This window comes from Octopus sinensis, linkage group LG9 (assembly GCF_006345805.1).
Source record: "Octopus sinensis linkage group LG9, ASM634580v1, whole genome shotgun sequence".
In the NCBI taxonomy this organism is placed as follows: domain Eukaryota; kingdom Metazoa; phylum Mollusca; class Cephalopoda; order Octopoda; family Octopodidae; genus Octopus; species Octopus sinensis.
The window spans coordinates 4605541-4622492 of NC_043005.1; the positions used below are offsets into that span (position 1 = coordinate 4605541).

General features: G+C 37.3%; 1 protein-coding gene across 4 annotated transcripts in view; it reads left to right on the top strand.

Moving 5' to 3' along the window:
* The window catches only part of LOC115215941, a 32674-nt gene that overhangs the window by 6116 nt on the left and 9606 nt on the right, over positions 1-16952 (top strand). Inside the window, exon 4 of one of the 4 annotated variants that reach the window (XM_029785308.2) lies at positions 6611-6795. The exons of the other annotated variants lie outside the window; for them this stretch is intronic. Within the exon in view, the coding sequence (XP_029641168.1) occupies positions 6611-6774 (164 nt within the window). The 3' untranslated portion in view covers positions 6775-6795. Of the gene's footprint in view, positions 1-6610; positions 6796-16952 lie in introns of those variants that run through there. 4 annotated transcript variants of the gene reach the window in all.

Consider the following 16952-nt stretch of genomic DNA (forward strand, 5'->3'; position numbering starts at 1 on the left):
GATACAAATATTAAATCAAATATGTTAATTGTTTTATTTCATTAATGATAATACCTCATGACAGAGTTTCCTGTTCAGGTATGTTTCCACACCATCATCAGACAAATCAATAATTGACCAAACTTGAACTTAAATGTCTGTGACATACATAAATTAGTTTATATTGGGGTGTTTTTTTGGGTGGGGGTTAAATATTACAAGTGTAATTCATATAGTGAACAGTGAGTTAATTTACATGGATTGGTTTAAAATAGAATCTTAATCTTCCATGAGAAGTTGATAATTTGAAATAATAAAGGAATCGATGAGTGTATCCTTATATAAAATGTGGAGTTCCTAGTAGGGAATAGAGGTATAAAGGGAAGAAATTGTTGAGACTGATATGGTGTTCACAACAAAGAAGGCAAATAGAGACATTGTGAGTGCTGGTACACAGGTGATTATTAATTTATTCAAGCAGGTGATAGTATAAGTGACCAGAGTTTCAGGAGTGGCTGTGTGGTAAGTAGCTTGCTTACCAACCACATAATTCCAGGTTCAGTCCCACTGCATGGCACCTTGGGCAAGTATCTTCTACTATAGCCTCGGGCCAACCAAAATCTTGTGAGTGGATTTGGTAGGCAGAAACTGAAAGAAGCCCATCGTGTATATGTATATGTATATATGTGTGTGTGTTTGTGTGTCTGTGTTTGTCCCCCACCCCCAACATCACTTGACAACCGATGCTGGTGTGTTTACGTCCCTGTAACTTAGCGGTTCAGCAAAAGTGACCAATAGAATAAGTACTAGTCTTACAATGAATAAGTCCTGGGGGGTCAATTTCCTCGATGAAAGGCAGTGTTCCAGCATGGCTGCAGTCAAGTGACTGAAACAAGTAAAGGGAGAGTAGATACTTCACAAGTTGTTGGCATTTAGTGAAGATCTTTTATCTGACATTTAGTCTGTGGATTTATTAAGATCATTGAATACGAAAGGTTTTTTTTTTACTTAGAATTTTTTATACAATTTCTAAATAGTTTAAAATCTTCTATTTAATTTTGAACACAGTAACATGTTTTTCTTTAAAATATCGGACATAATTGAGTAGCTTAGATACTTTCCTCTTTTTTACATTTCTTGAAGAAAGAAATAAAGTTGAAACAGCTTTGTTGGAAGTTACCTTCCACCATATCTCCATCGTGTTTTGATTTCATTTAGCGGAGACGACTTCTGCCTCAAAGATAATCACTTCAGCTTTGCATAACTGGTTAAGGAGCAGTTCTATGTGTGCACCTAATTTAGTTTAGTTCAAGTGTTTGTCTGCTGTTACAACGTTCCTATCGGGGGAAACAGTTGCCACTGAGATTATTTTGATGGTTTACAACCATATTGTAATTCAGTTTAAAGTTATTTATTTTTTAGCAACCTTAGATTTGATATTTAAAGAGAAGGCAGATGAGAATCATCGGGTGTATATCATATCACTTTTGAATCTGGTTGCTTTTAGTGCTTTATTGCAAGATGTGGAAGCATTATCAGATTCTATTTAAAAGAAAAAAATCATCAACTATCTGACATCATCTGTCCACTGTACACACTTGACAAATTATTCATACTTCTACATCACTCAAAACATAAAAAACAAAGAAACTGGATTGCTTTCATCTAATTCACATAAGCAGTGTTTTCTGTTGAAGTATAACAACTTCGTTACTGGTATTTTTAACAATCTCAAACAGGAAGTCACTATATTTATGCCAGAGTTATCTCCCCTTACATACTGCTTTCATGTAAAAACATTTTTTTTTCTAAAAATTTATGTCAACAGATTTAAAGTTATGCCTTTTTGACCAAATTCATTTATCAACCATTCCTATAAAGGAAAAAAAAAGTATATCTTTTGTTTTCCTATCAAACACAGAAATAAGTTTTAATGATTCACTCTACAGATAAATACACTTTGGTTGTTTTTACTGAAATTAGCAAGAACATGGCTAAATGCTGAGTTATGGATGCGAATTGGAGCATTCAGCCAACAACAATAAACATGAAAATTTAGGAAACTGCAGATAAGTTCTGGCTTCTCTTTTAGCTTATGACTGTTTAAACAAACATACATATATAAACTATATCTATACAGATATTTATATAAAGTTGTTTTGTTTGCTGTATCATCATCATCGTTTAACGTCCACTTTCCATGCTGGCATGGGTTGGACAGTTCAACTGGGGTCTGGGAAGCCAGGAGGCTGCACCAGGCCCAGTTTGATCTGGCAGAGTTTCTACAGCTGGATGCCCTTCCTAACGCCAACCACTCCGTGAGTGTAGTGGGTGCTTTTTACGTGCCACCGGCACAGGTGCCAGGGGAGGCTGGCAACGGCCACAATCAGTTGGTGCTTTTTACATACCACCGGCATGGAAGCCAGTTAAGGCGGCGCTGGCATCAGCCACATTCGGATGGTGCTTTTTATGTGCCACTGGCACAGGGATCATGTAAACATAGATGTCTATAGATGTGTATATAAATGCATGTATGTGTTTGTTGTACATCTATGTGTATGTGTATACACACATACACACCACACACACACAATGTATATTTATATGTAAGTATCTATACAAAAGTCTGTGTATGTGAGTGTGTATGCATACACACACACGCATATGTGAGTGAGCGATCAAATGAAAGAAAGTAGCACTCAATACATTTAGTAGGAGTTACATATATTATGCAACAACAGTCAGACTCAGCTCCATTCATCTCAAAGTGTCAGAGGTGCTCAGAGAACTAACCTGTCTCTATAGGTTCATTTGAGGAGCCGAAAAGCTTTACATTGAAAGGAGCCAAGTCTGACTGTTATCAAATAGTGTGTGTGTGTGTGTGTGTGTGTATATGCATATATGTATGTACGCCCAATATATATATAATATATATATACTTTATTTGTGGGTTAACAAGGCTACCAGTGGTTTCATGTAATGAGGAATCTTTTAGCAATCCTCAAGTGAGTCACATGGGAACATTGGTACTCATCTCCATTTTGGAGGAGAATTCTTAAGAGATTTCTCCTAACATGAAACCATTGATAGCCTTGTTAACCCACAATTGAAGGATATGTTCCTGAAGGTCAGCAATGGTCTTCCTCGGTCACAAGTGGACGGCTATCATGAATGTATGTATGTATGGATGGATGGATGGATGGATGTATGTATGTATGCATGGATGGATGGATGGATGGGTGTGTGTATGTATGTATAAAATAAGTATTTTGCGCTTTTTTAACATTGGTTTTATGCTTCATTCTAAGAGGAAAAAATGCAATCAAGGCTTGTGTTGCTTATAGCTATTAATTTTAATTAATATACATTTCTGTTTGTTCCCTGGTTTGTTGCAAAAATTATTATTTTTGACACTGAAGAATTACAGATCCCATGGCAAAAGTTCTTATAAAGCTTCAGGCTTTCACAGGTGCCAGCATTCTCGTTACTGGTTTTCACCAATGTCAATTGAGTCAGTATGATGTATTTAATGCTGACCCCAGAGACAGACCAAGTTGAACCGAGGAAATGATTTGTCTGCACTTAGTTACAAACTGCTGTCCCATGCGTCTGGATCCTAGGACCTTACCCACTTGGCCACTGTGCCACATAGATTGTTAATTGATTGGTTGATCGATATTTAGATAGGTTGATAGGTAGGTAAGTAGGTGGGTAGGTAGATAGGTAGGTAGGTAGGTTTAGGTATGTAGGTGGGTAGGTAGATAGGTAGGTAGGTTTAGGTATGTATGTAGGTAGGTAGGTAGGTAGGTAGGTAGGTAGGTAGGTAGGTAGGAAGGTAGGTAGGTGGGTGGGTACATAATAATAACAACAATAATAATGATATTGATGATGACAACAATGATGATAATAATATTGGTTTTAAATTTTGGTGTAGAGGCAGCAGTGTTTTGAGGGCGGGGGTTGATTACATGGACCTCAGTATTTGACTGGTACTGATTATTTTACTGCTCTCGAAAAGATAAAAGGCAAAGTGGACCTCAGCGAAATTTGAACTCAGAACGTGAAGATGGAGAAATAATGTCCAACATGCTAACAGTTTTGCCAGCTCAACAATAATAACAACAACAACAGCAACAACGACAAAGAAACAAGCACATTGTGCCAAGTTGCTCAGTTTTAGCCAAGAAAGAACATTTCTAGAGACAGGAAAGAGTTAGAAGCTTATATCCAGTGGAAGTTGTGCAAGTAATATGAATACGAAGAGGACAGAGGTGGTGTAGGGATACACCAGAAAAGGTTTTAAAGAATTACAAAGTAACCATACTCTGAAATAGGCCAATATACACAGATACAGAGGTTAATGATAATTGATCAGATATTGTTATCAAAGAAAACCAGGTGGGAATTGACTTCTAATCAATGTGCCAATCTGAACAGATGATAATTTATCGCTCAGAGAAATGAAAAAAGAGTAACAATCCTAATAATAAGAAGTGGTTTGGAACTGATAAACAAGGAGAAACAGGCAGACTAATATATAACCAAAAACGCTAGGACTTACAAATCTATACAGCATCCTGAAGACAGCACTACTGAATACAATAGAGCCAAAAAAACCAAACAGTGCACTGCACATAGCCAAGGCACACAAACTGTACTCAGTGTACTGCAGAGAAACACAATCAAAGTGAAACTAGTCAATGGCAATAATAATAGATATAAAAGAAGGAAGAGTAAAGCTTAAATCAAGGTAGCAGTGCGTAGTGGAATTGGTAAATTATTGGACAAAAATAGTTTAAGCTATTTAGCTGTATCCTATGACATTCTGTGTTCAAATCTCAGCTAGGTCAACTTTGTCTTTCATTTATTTGAGGTTATAGAAATAAGGGGCAATCTACAATATATTGACTGTACCTTTCAAGGTAGTGTACAACGCATGGCCACTTAGTTCAATGTTTGACCCTTTCTTTTCTTTCATGAATCCCACCTTTTCACATCAGATTACTGATGTGTTAATGCTCTAATGAACGATGATGGCAGCTGGATTAGTTAATAAGGTGCTAGCCTACTGTCTAAAGCAGGGACGGAAACCTTATTTGAAGAGTGGGCCACTTGAGACATGGTTCATCATTAGGTGGGATGCACTACTGGCAAAAATTCAAGGTAACATTTTGTTAGGTGTACCATTCAGAATGTCCCATAGGCCACAGGTTTCTCATGACTAGTTCCAAAGAGCCAACTGTCTAAATCTTGTCACTAACCCACTAGTAACTTTACAATAAACAAAGATAACTAGCAATCATTGCCTCACAACCCCCATCTATAAACATGCGTCATGTGGATGTATAATTTGTGGCTGTATACAGTAGGAGCAGTACATTATTGCTGAGTGTTTCATTGACTTGGAATGCTGAATACAAATTCATGACTGGTTGGCTTTGAAGACAGAGAGAGAGAGAGATGAGCTCTGTAAAGATACATGTTGCCTCAATACACTGGATAATGATGCAAACCTTCTGTGGTAGTTTACTAATCAGTTTGGTTACAAAGTGGGGGGCTGGGGGAGTACTCTGTCAGTTACGACGATGAGGGTCCCAGCTTGTACAATCAACGGAACAGCCTGCTCGTGAAATTAACATGCAAGTGGCTGAGCACTCCACAGACACATGTACCCTTAACGTAGTTCTCCGGAGATTCAGTGTGGCACAGAGTGTGACAAAGCTGGCCCTTTGAAATACAGGTACCACTCATTTTTGTCAGCTGAGTGGACTGGAGCAACGTGAAACAAAGTGTCTTGCTCAAGGACACACCACATCACCGGGAATTGAGCTCATGACCTTATGATCGCAAGCCGAATACCCCTAACCACTAAGCCACGTGTCTTCATGGTTACAAAGTAATGTAAGTTTAATTGCAACAATACCACTTTAACATGGGTTAAAAATAAATATGTACGCAGAATCATATCCCTGTGTTGGAACACTTTTGTTTTTTCCATATTTCTGTTGAAACACACTTCTTATATTTCGATTGATTTTGAAAACGGTGAAGAATTTAGTAAAATAACTGACATTGAAATATAAAATATTATGAAATTTTGAAGGAAGATTTTAATTTAGATCCCTTTAAGGCTGGGAGCTTGCATCATAGAAGCAGATGGGGTTTTATGTGGATTGGTCTCAAAAGGGTTAAGAAATATATGTTTAGTATCCCTGTGAAATTAGGCTCCATGTTTAAAGCAGCAGGTATTTGTCAGTTATCAGCCTGCTTTGATTTGTCATTAGGAAGGGCATCCAGCAATAGAAACCCTGCCCAAACTGACAACCGAAGCCTGGTGCAGCTCTCCAGCCTTGCCATCTCCTGTCAAACCATCCAACCCATGCTAGCATGGAAAACAGATGTTAAATGATGATGACGACGATGATACTCATCAGAGACCTTAAACAACATAAAATATGTCAGTGTCATATCTCATTTACATAATCCAATGAGGTTGACTGCTGGGTCCCGTATATTAAGGGTTAATCCAGGATTAGATATGCAACTAGTAACATGTCCCTTCCCTTATTGCCTGATGAATAGAATCACTGCTTATTGTTGCCATTTCTTTTTATCCTCTCTATCTCTCCAGTGCCTGATCTATTTAAGTGCAAGGCGGTTGTCACCGAGAATGAGACCAAGCTCACCAGCACCTGCACAAAGGGGACCCAGAAAGAAGCCATCTCGTGTGCCATGGAAGACGTCATGAATCTAATCAGACTCTTGTCTATAACACTTAAAAACAACGAAAACTAAAACACTTTGACTTCTAAAAAACTTGTTTGTTTTTCATTTTTCATTGTAATTGACAAGTTCAAGTTGGTGGTTCTTGGTTCTTACGGTATTAGGGGTTAGTCAGAAAGAAAGGGGACAGTGTGAGACAGTGGAAAATAGGATTACTATTAGAAAATCAACAATTTTGAACTCTAAAGAAGAACAGTTGTAGGATTGCTTACCTTTTATCTTTTACGTGTTTCAGTCATTAGACTGTGGCCATGCTGGGGCACTACCTTGAAGAATTTTAGTTGAATGAATTGACCCCAAAACTATTTTTTTAAACCTGGTACTTATTCTATCGGTCTCTTTTACCAAACTGCAAAGCTATGGAGGTGTAAACAAACCAACACCAGTTATCAAGACACAAACACACACAGAGATAAATATATATATATATATAATATATATATATATATAATATATATATATATATATATATATATTATATATATATATATATATATATATGTATATATATATATGTATATGATAAGGGTGGGACATATTATTAGTTACATATCTAATCCTGGATTAACCCTTAATATACAGGACCCAGCAGTCAACCTCATAGCATTATGGAAATGAGATATGACACACTGACATATTTTATAGGTGGAACAATTAAATCTGTATTAACCTAGTCTTACCTGTAAAAACCAGTTTTCTAGGAAAGTTACCTGTCACAGAGTACTCTTTTGTCCAGCAGTGATAGATTTTTCTCTCATCAAATTTATTCCTACAGAGCAGGGGTCACCAAATTATGGCCTGCAGGCCAGATCCAGCCCACGAGGTCAGTTCATCCGGCCTGCTGCTGCATTGTACCATTTGTGCAAGCACCTGCAATGAGAGGTCATTTGCCTCTGCTATGGCATCAGTGTTTAGAACAACTTATGTCTGTGAGCAAATATTTTCAAAAATGAAGAAAGTGAAGTCAGCACATCAAACGAGGTCGACTGATTAACATTTGAAAGCAATTCTCTTGGTCAGATGCAGCAATTCCAAAACAAATATTGATAACATCTTAAAAGCTAAATGCCAGTTCCACAAACCTCACCATTTTTGCTGCTTAGTTTGTGAGATTCGGATATTTGTGCACTGGATGTGATGTAACTATCTCATTGCTAACATCGCCTTCTTTGATAACTTTCTGGTAAATGAATCTGTTTCTTAACGTAAAGTATACTAGCCATCTCAATATGGCTAACCGCTAAGGGTGGGTGTTACTGTAGCTTGTAGCCCCAGGAGATCATCGTCTCCAGCTGGCTTTAGGCACACTTTCTGTGCCTTATGGTATTTGCAAATCTGTTTGTTGTCTGTATTTTTTGTGTATTCACTGTCTTGTATTGAACAAAATGGTTATGTGGCCCATGATCATCATTCTTTCAGATATCTGTAACCATTCCACACTCACACACACACACATATGGTGTACCTTGGACTATATCATCAAATGTGTCCTTTTATGAAGACAACATAGTGTGATTTGAAGGATATTTGGTTGCTATATCTAGCAGGTCTAGAGACAATGTAGAGCAGAGGTTCCCAACCCTTTTCTATCTGTGGACCCCTTTGATTCCTATTCTACTCTCCTGGACCCCTATAGTCATTCGATGTTTGAAAAAGTCCCATTGTATTTTTATAATTAAATATTAGGAATTGTATTTAAAAAAATTACTGAAACATTAAATGTTTTGTAGACTTATAACCATTTATTGCGAAGGCACGTGGCTTAGTGGTTAGGGCATTCGACTCACGATTGTAAGGTCATGAGTTCAATTCCCGGCAACATTTTATTTCATGTTGCTCTGGTCTTCTCAGCTGACAAAATTGTGTAGTACTTGTACTTCAAAGGGCCATCCTTGTCAGACTCTGTGAACTATGTTAGGGGTACATGTGTCTGTGGAGTGCTCAGCCACTTGCATGTTAATTTCATGAGCAAGCTGTTCCGTTGATCGGATCAGCTGGGACCCTCGTCGTCGTAACCGATGGAGTGCTCCTTAAACCATTTATTGCACATAAATTTAAACAACAAAATTTTAAGTGAATCCAAATGGTGAAATGGACCCTTATTGACAACCATTGATGTAAGGCTCCCTCTGTTGGCTTATTAAAGAAATAGATTTTTGAAGTGATGCAGGCCCGGTTTTTAGAGTTGGTTATAGCAGTAGTGGTATTGTTATTTTGAATGATTTATGGCTAAAAAGGGAGAATTAAATGTGGATGTGTGACTGGGGTTCACAAACAACGTCATGCTGTGAACGGGACATCGACCGAGACCAAGATGGATAACTCTTACCAGTCCAGTTTCCATGGTTGTCAATAACAACCACATTAAGTCATGTTACAACAACCTAGATTAATAGATTTTTTAAAAAAGGCAATTTTACAGGAGACTTATTAATCAAGTGGCCATTCCTGCTGAAATACTGATTGGCAATGACTGCTTTACTGAAATATGGTCAGTTGAATAAGTAAAGGGAAGTAACTCAACATACCATATATAGTTTCTGCTCTAGGCACAAGACCCAAAATTTTGGGAGAGGGGCCCAGTCAATTAGATCGACTCCAGTATGCAACTGGTTCTTGATTTATCACCCCCAAAAGGGTGAGAGGTGGAATTTGAACTCAAAACGTAAAGACAGACGAAATGCTGCTAAGCATTTCGCCCAATGTGCTAACGTTTCTGCCATATATATATAATGGTGACATTCAGGGGCTCTTTAATACTCGGCATTATGTAGGGAGCTTTCCTGGATGCGATCCCACAGCAAATTCGGTGAATAAACAAAACAGACACTGTGTATGTGTGAGCCATAATGATTACATTACTTTTAATTGCTTTTAATTCATAATCTAATGCATACACATGTACACACACACTTATACATAAACACATGCACAGACACATATACACACATACTTATATACATATATAATACACACACATATATGTATGTGTATGTATGTATATATATCTATATATGTGTGTGTGTGTGTATGTATATATATATATATATATATATATGTATGTATGTAGCATCATCATCAACATCATTTAACATCTGCTTTCCATGCTGGCATGGGTTGGACGGTTTGGCATGGTGCTGGCCTGCCAGGGAGCTGTCCTGACTCTAGCTGTCTGTTGCAGCTGGGTTTCTCATTCCCCTTCATTTTTGAACTTCAGTCAGTTCCACTTTGCATTTATTACCATATTTCTGCTGAAATACAATGACTTTGTTGTAATTAATTGTGAAAATAACGAAGAATTTGGTGAAATAACTGTCACATTAAGTTTTATGTTTTGGAACATGAATGAACATTTAAGTGAGGATGGAAGGTTATGATTTAGATCCCTCTAAGCCTTATTCTTACCGTTTTTCTGTTGAATGCAGTCTTTATTCCAATTGACTTAAATTGATTTTGAAAATAAAAGAATTTAATGAAAATAAATTTGTTGCTATTAAGATAGTGTCTAGAATATAAATTAACTTGAAATTTTCATAGAAAGTTTTTGAGAAGAGACTTCAGTTGGGTTAGCATTAAAAGGGTTAATTTTTTGTAACCTCACAATCAACAAAATTAATTAATTATAATGCTGGTTCAATTAACTATGTCAGCTTGCCTGACTTTGTTTCCTCAAAACTTCCAGAACATGAATAATTGGAATCTAATATGCAAAAAAAAAAAAATGATTGGTGGGCATGCGCACACACATACTGACACACACACACATACTAACACACATCACATATCTTTACAAAATGAAACTTGAAATTTCTAAAAAAGAAAGTTTTTATGTGTGTCATTATTTTTCACATTAAATCCTGATAAATCATAATCTACAACATCTGAAACGTATTTGTAGAAAATTTAATTAAAAAATATCCATTTTTCTGAAATGTTAGGAATGAAACATTCTCTCCCTGAATACACAAGCAATACCTTACTCTCCAACACTCCAAAGATGAACCACCACCCACACTGCTAAACTCACCAGGATAGTTTCTTTCCCTGAATGTGAACGCTGAATATACACAACACACGAAACCCAACACAGAAGAAACATGCTTCCCACCCCTGATGAACTCCCTCAGCACACAAACATCACATATACCCAGAATATAATGTGATATAATATAATACAAATAAATTCACCATCCAACAGAACCCTTTCGAAAAGTCAAACTCAAGGGAGATAACCACTCAAAAGTTGTCACCAGAGAGTAGCGCCCCTTGATTTATTATTTTCTTTATAAAACTTTGTGAGAATTAGTGATACTTTACCTGAGACTTTTCGTCCAAACGGGAGATGAACAATTCTCCATGTGACTGGCTTGAAAAATTGTTAAGATATTAAGATAATTTTCTTTGCATGAAACTAATGGTAGCTTTATTATACATATAAAGATGTGTGTGTGAAGAGCATCATGAACAGCCATAGGGAAAATCCAACTAACTGGACAGTCCTTCTTTAAGGAAGGGTTGGCAGGAATGAAAATGAAAGAGAAACAACAGAGTTTTACTTCCTCTAAGTTTAAGAAATTGGCTGCAACTGATAAGGACCACAGGACCACAGGAGCTTCACACATAGACAAGAAATAATAGGAGAGAGAAACTAGGTGAGCAAGATAGAAGGGAAAGAATGGAATGTGGTGGAGAAGCAGACATAAGCAGGAATGAAGTGAGAAGGCAGTTGAAGGATAAGAAAGGAATTACTAGAATAAGAGGAGGTGAAGGGGGAAAGCATTCACTTAGACTTGTTAATGTTGTAGTCCTGAGTTCAAATATGAAACTTTGTTTCCACTGTTTCATTGAGTCTGTCGATTGATGGTGTGCAAAAATGGAATGGCCAGTTGCATTGAAGTAGGTGGTGACCAGTTGACCTGGTGTACACAACCTGTGCTTCTGAAAGAGGTTGGCAAGTTGTCTTTGTGTTTCCCCAACATAAAGAGTGCTGCATAGTTTGTACAACAGAAATTCTGAGTATTGTGATATTATAACTTGGGCCCAGTGATGGTTGTAGCATTGCTAATACAGGGGCAGGTTTTGCATTAGTGGTGAGTGCCGTTAAAAGTGCCTGGTTGTGAGGGCCAGGGTGCTGTGGAGCTTCTAAGGAGATTTCTGGGATTCTAATCCTTTTTGAAAGCAAGGATAGATGGTACAGGAAGGATTGAAGTGGTTTGGGTTCAGTAAGTAGAATTTGGAAGTTGTGGAACAGAAAGCAGATGGGTAAAAGATGAGAGAGTATGGAATAAAAAGTAATGGTGTACTTAAATAGGATAAGAAAGCAGTAGTGTGTTCGTGCAGGACCAACAATTGATTAGGGATACATTTAATTCAGTAAGAGAGGCCGCATACTTTTACATTGAGATTCAAAATCCAAATCAATACTGCAGAGCCAGAGAGAGAGAGAGAGAGTGCAGGAGTTGAGAGAATGGTATGAGAGATTTAGAGTGTTTGGAGTAAGAAGAAGAGTCATGGAGACAAGAATGGGAGTTAATAGGCTTACAGAGGATGGAGGTAGACAAGTGAATATTGTTGATAGCGATGGAGTTTTTAGGAAACTAACAGAAGTATTTGAAACAGTAGAAGTAAAGATGAAAAGAGTTTATCAACCAGATAAAACTCTCAAGCTGTTGTCTGGGGGGGGGGGTAGTGCTGACCCAGCAGTCAAAGTAAGGACTGTAAGGTCTGTGATGGGTCTTGTGAATTGGGGGAAGATTTGCTTTTCGATGCAGGCCACAAAGAGGTTTGCATAATTGGGGCCCATCCTAGTTCCCAAGGCAAACCTGTTGACTTGCTTTTGTTAAATTCCTCAGAGAAAAAAATGGGATTATGAGTTAGGATAAGGTTAGCTAAGCAGAGGAATGTTGTAGTATTGGCACAGGTAGGAGACATCATTGTGGGGGAGGATGGGGGAAAAGGGGCCAGTGGCGAAAGGTGATAGTATTTTATTAAAGTACAATGGTAGAAGTACAGAAGAGCAGTTTCATGTGGAGAGAATAAAATGGCCAGGATTTTCTGATTTGTGAATTTTGGGGACAAAGTAGACAGTGGAGGGTTGGAGTGTGGTTACAATGAGGTTAGTGGTTGTGGGGTGAAGTGAACCAGTTGAGATAAATTCAAAAACAGTGGTGAACACTTGTTTCCACCAGTGCCTGGGGCATGTCTGTGTGTTTGTGCATATAAATATAAATATAGATATAAATATATATATATATATATATATATATATATATATATATATATATATAGAGAGAGAGAGAGAGAGAGAGAGAGAGAGAGAGAGAGAGGGGGAGAGAATAGACAGATAGATAAAACTTACATATAATATATACATACTGTATATATCAAGGGTCTTACACGAAACTCTCAGGCCTTCAGTTGCTTTGTTATTTCAGCCAATTGAATATAAAAATGCTTTATATGTTTGTGTGGGCGTATGTATGCATGTACACACACACACACATGCCCGCCCGCCCGCACGCACACACACATACATATATACATACAAATATACATACATACATACATGCATACATATGTGCATATATATATATTATATATATATATATATATATATATATATATATATATATATATATATGTATGTATGTATGTGTAGTGCCACCTGACTGTCGTCTGTGTCAGTGACACATAAAAGCACGATCTGATCGTAGCTGTTTGCCAGCCTGCTCTGGCCCCTGTGCCGGTGGCATGTAAAAAAAGCACCCACTACACTCACGGAGTGGTTGGCGTTAGGAAGGGCATCCAGCTGTAGAAACACTGCCAGATCAGACTGGAGCCTGGTGCAGCCTCCTGGCTTCCCAGACCCCGGTTGAACCGTCCAACCCCTGCTAGCATGGAAAACGAACGTTAAACCATGATGATGATGATGATGATATATACATACATATATATATATATATATATATATATATATATATATATATATAATATATATATATATATATATATATATATATATATATATATATATATATAAATACATGCACATACACATACACTCACAACATTCAGCTCTGAAAACCTTAAATTGATTCCCCTTTTTGCCTGGAGCCATTTCAACTGCCTTCTTTTATCAAGTTTTGCTTTCTCCAGACATTGCACTTGTTACATACACAGACTTTCCACCAGTGTTATCATTGTGCACTTTATTATTTTTGCCTCTGCCTTAGCAAGGCAGAGGTATTGTTTTTAGTTGCATTTGTTTGTTTGTCCATGGACAAAATATCTCAAGAACCACTGGATAGATTCAGATGAAACTTTCAGGGATGTTTCGCCTCGTGGCTGGCACAAACTGATTAGATTTGGGGATCGATCTGGTGCTGGACAAGGATTCTGGATTATTTTCCCTGTTTTTTTACTTAAATTTTGAGAGCGGTTGGGTTCATTTTTAGTATTCTCGTATGTGGGAGCAGTCAAGTTTATTTCAGATATTCTCATTTTAAAAATCTTCTCCGGCTAATCGTTGAGAGGACGTTGGTGTTGCCTTGGCAGAGGTCTGCTCGCTCTGAGTGCTCTTGTTTCTATTATTGCACTTTTGCATTGGTGCTTCTTCCCAAATACCACAATTCTTTTTAGCTTCACTTTCTCCTCACACTCACATCTGCTACCTTCTCATCCCCCCCCACCTTCCTTGCACATAAAATACAATTACACGTACATACCATCCTCCCATCTCACCACGCTCCCATACTTGCACACATCCCAATACCCTCACACACCTACACACCTCTCTCTAAGCTCATCTCTACACATGGATATACTCCTACATAGGCACACATCACCCTACTCCCTCCTTCTTAACCCCCCCCACCCCATAGAATTGCCTCCCCATTACCTCTCATTCTCATCTTCTGTTTCCCATCTTCCTTTCCCATCTCTCTTCCAGCATCCATCAAAACATTCAGACTCTTTTCTTTCTTTGTAAGCATTAAAGTAATTCATTTATTAAAACTTGTTTCCCACCCCCACTCCATGCTGTCTTCTTTCTGTATTCATTGTTCTATACATACATACATGTGTGTGTATAATACAAATAATATACAAATATATGCATATATACATACATATATGTACATACCTACATATATATGCATATATGGGCACAGGACATCAAAAAAACGTTGAACACAATGAGGAACGAAAACATAAAAATAAAGACATAGAAACGAACCTTTTTTCGAACAACGAAAAAAACAAACAGAGAAACGAGTCATACAACATAAAGAATATTCCCCTTCTTTGTAGTTGTCCCTGTTTCATCTACTCCACATGACGAAGGCAAGGACAAGATGCAACTTCATTGAAACAGTCCTTCTCGCAAAGCAAATTAAATAAAATTTGGGATTTTTTGCAGAGGATGAAACGGGTAACAAGAACAGGACAATGGGAACAAAAAAGTAAAAACAAACGATGAGGGCCGTTAAGCCAAGATGATGGAAAAATTATTCTGAACGTTTAAGGAGACAAGCTTATGAAGAGACAGTATAAGCCCATTTAGTCTTTGCAAAGGTACCTTCACAAAGTTATTTTCATTTCCATGACTGTTAAATTCTTAGCGTTTTCTTCTATTTCAGTTCTTTTTTTATTCAGTTTGACGTTATTCTTATTCTGAATATTTACTTTCCCAATCTTATTAGAATAGCTTTTATTGAAATTTTGATATTTTTTCGTAATGAGCTGCTGTTATTTGGGCAATGGTTCTACTGTTAGAATAAACCATATGGATCTTGTGTTTGTTTTAACTACAAAGTATTTTATATATATATATATATACATATATATATATATATACTCTGTGTGTGTATACATACATACATTCATGCATGCATAAACACACACACATACATCTATATATGTATATACATATATGTTTCAAAATGTAACTGCATGTGCATCATTGGCGATTTTCTTCCTCCGTCTTCCCTTCCTTTGGACTTTCCTCTATTTCTGAAGAAGAGCCTTGGCTCGAAACATTAAATTCTCTTTCCTTCCTTTCCTGAGCATCTGATAATACGTCCTCGTGTTATTGCTTTTTCTTGTTTGTTCTTTTTTGTTTGGATTCACTATATGATATATATATATCTATATATATATGTGTGTATATATAAATATATGTATGTATGTATATATGTATTACATACTTACATATATATATGTGTGTGTGTGTATACATGTATGTATGTATATTATACACACACACACACACACACACACACACACACACACATATATATGTATAGTGTACATTTCCAGAATGGTAAGGTTAACGTGTAAAGTATTCCACCTGGTGAGAGATAATAAACACAATATATGTTTTTATGTGCTACTGTTAGTTTCATGTGATGAAAGTATGCCAGAAAGTGTTATTGAACATGTCTGGTGCACTAGTGCACTCTTCAGGCACTGCCCACAGAGCATAACAAACCAAAAATAGGACAATAGGATGAGAGAAAAACAAGAAAGAAGATATATAAAAGGTGGAAGTCACCAGGTGTGTTAAAAATACTGTCTGGCATGCTTTCATCACCTGAAACTAATAGTAGCACATAAAAACATAATATAAATATACACACACTGGTTGTGCTGACTATATTGTCGTCTAAGTGAAGCAAAAATGAAAATAACACTCACAACTCATTTTAAAAGATATATTTACCAAAATTACATAAAAATATCTTGAAATACTAAAGAGTAAATTTATTCAATAAAACCGCCATTGGCTTCAACCACGGCTTCCAGATGACTTCGGAATCTCCTGCAACTCTTCTGGATAGTCTCCTTGTTTAAGTTGGTGAATGCTGCCATAATCCTTACCTTTAGTTCATTTTTGGTGTTTCAAGGAGTTTTGTTGGTCTCTTGCTCAACTGTGCCCCCACACATAATAATGAAGGAGTTACAGTCTGAGGAGTTAGGTGGCCAGATGTTAAGGGTGATGTGGTCGCAGAAATTGTCTGACTGCCATAACTGGGTTCTCCTGCGTGTGTGGGATGGTGTAGAGCCCTGTTGCCAGACATAGGGTCTTCGAGCAGCCACTTTCTTGACCCAGGGCAGTACTAACTCCACCAGGCACTTGATGTAGGCCTGTGTGTTCAGTCTGAAGCAGTGTGGGAAGATGAATGGAGGCATAA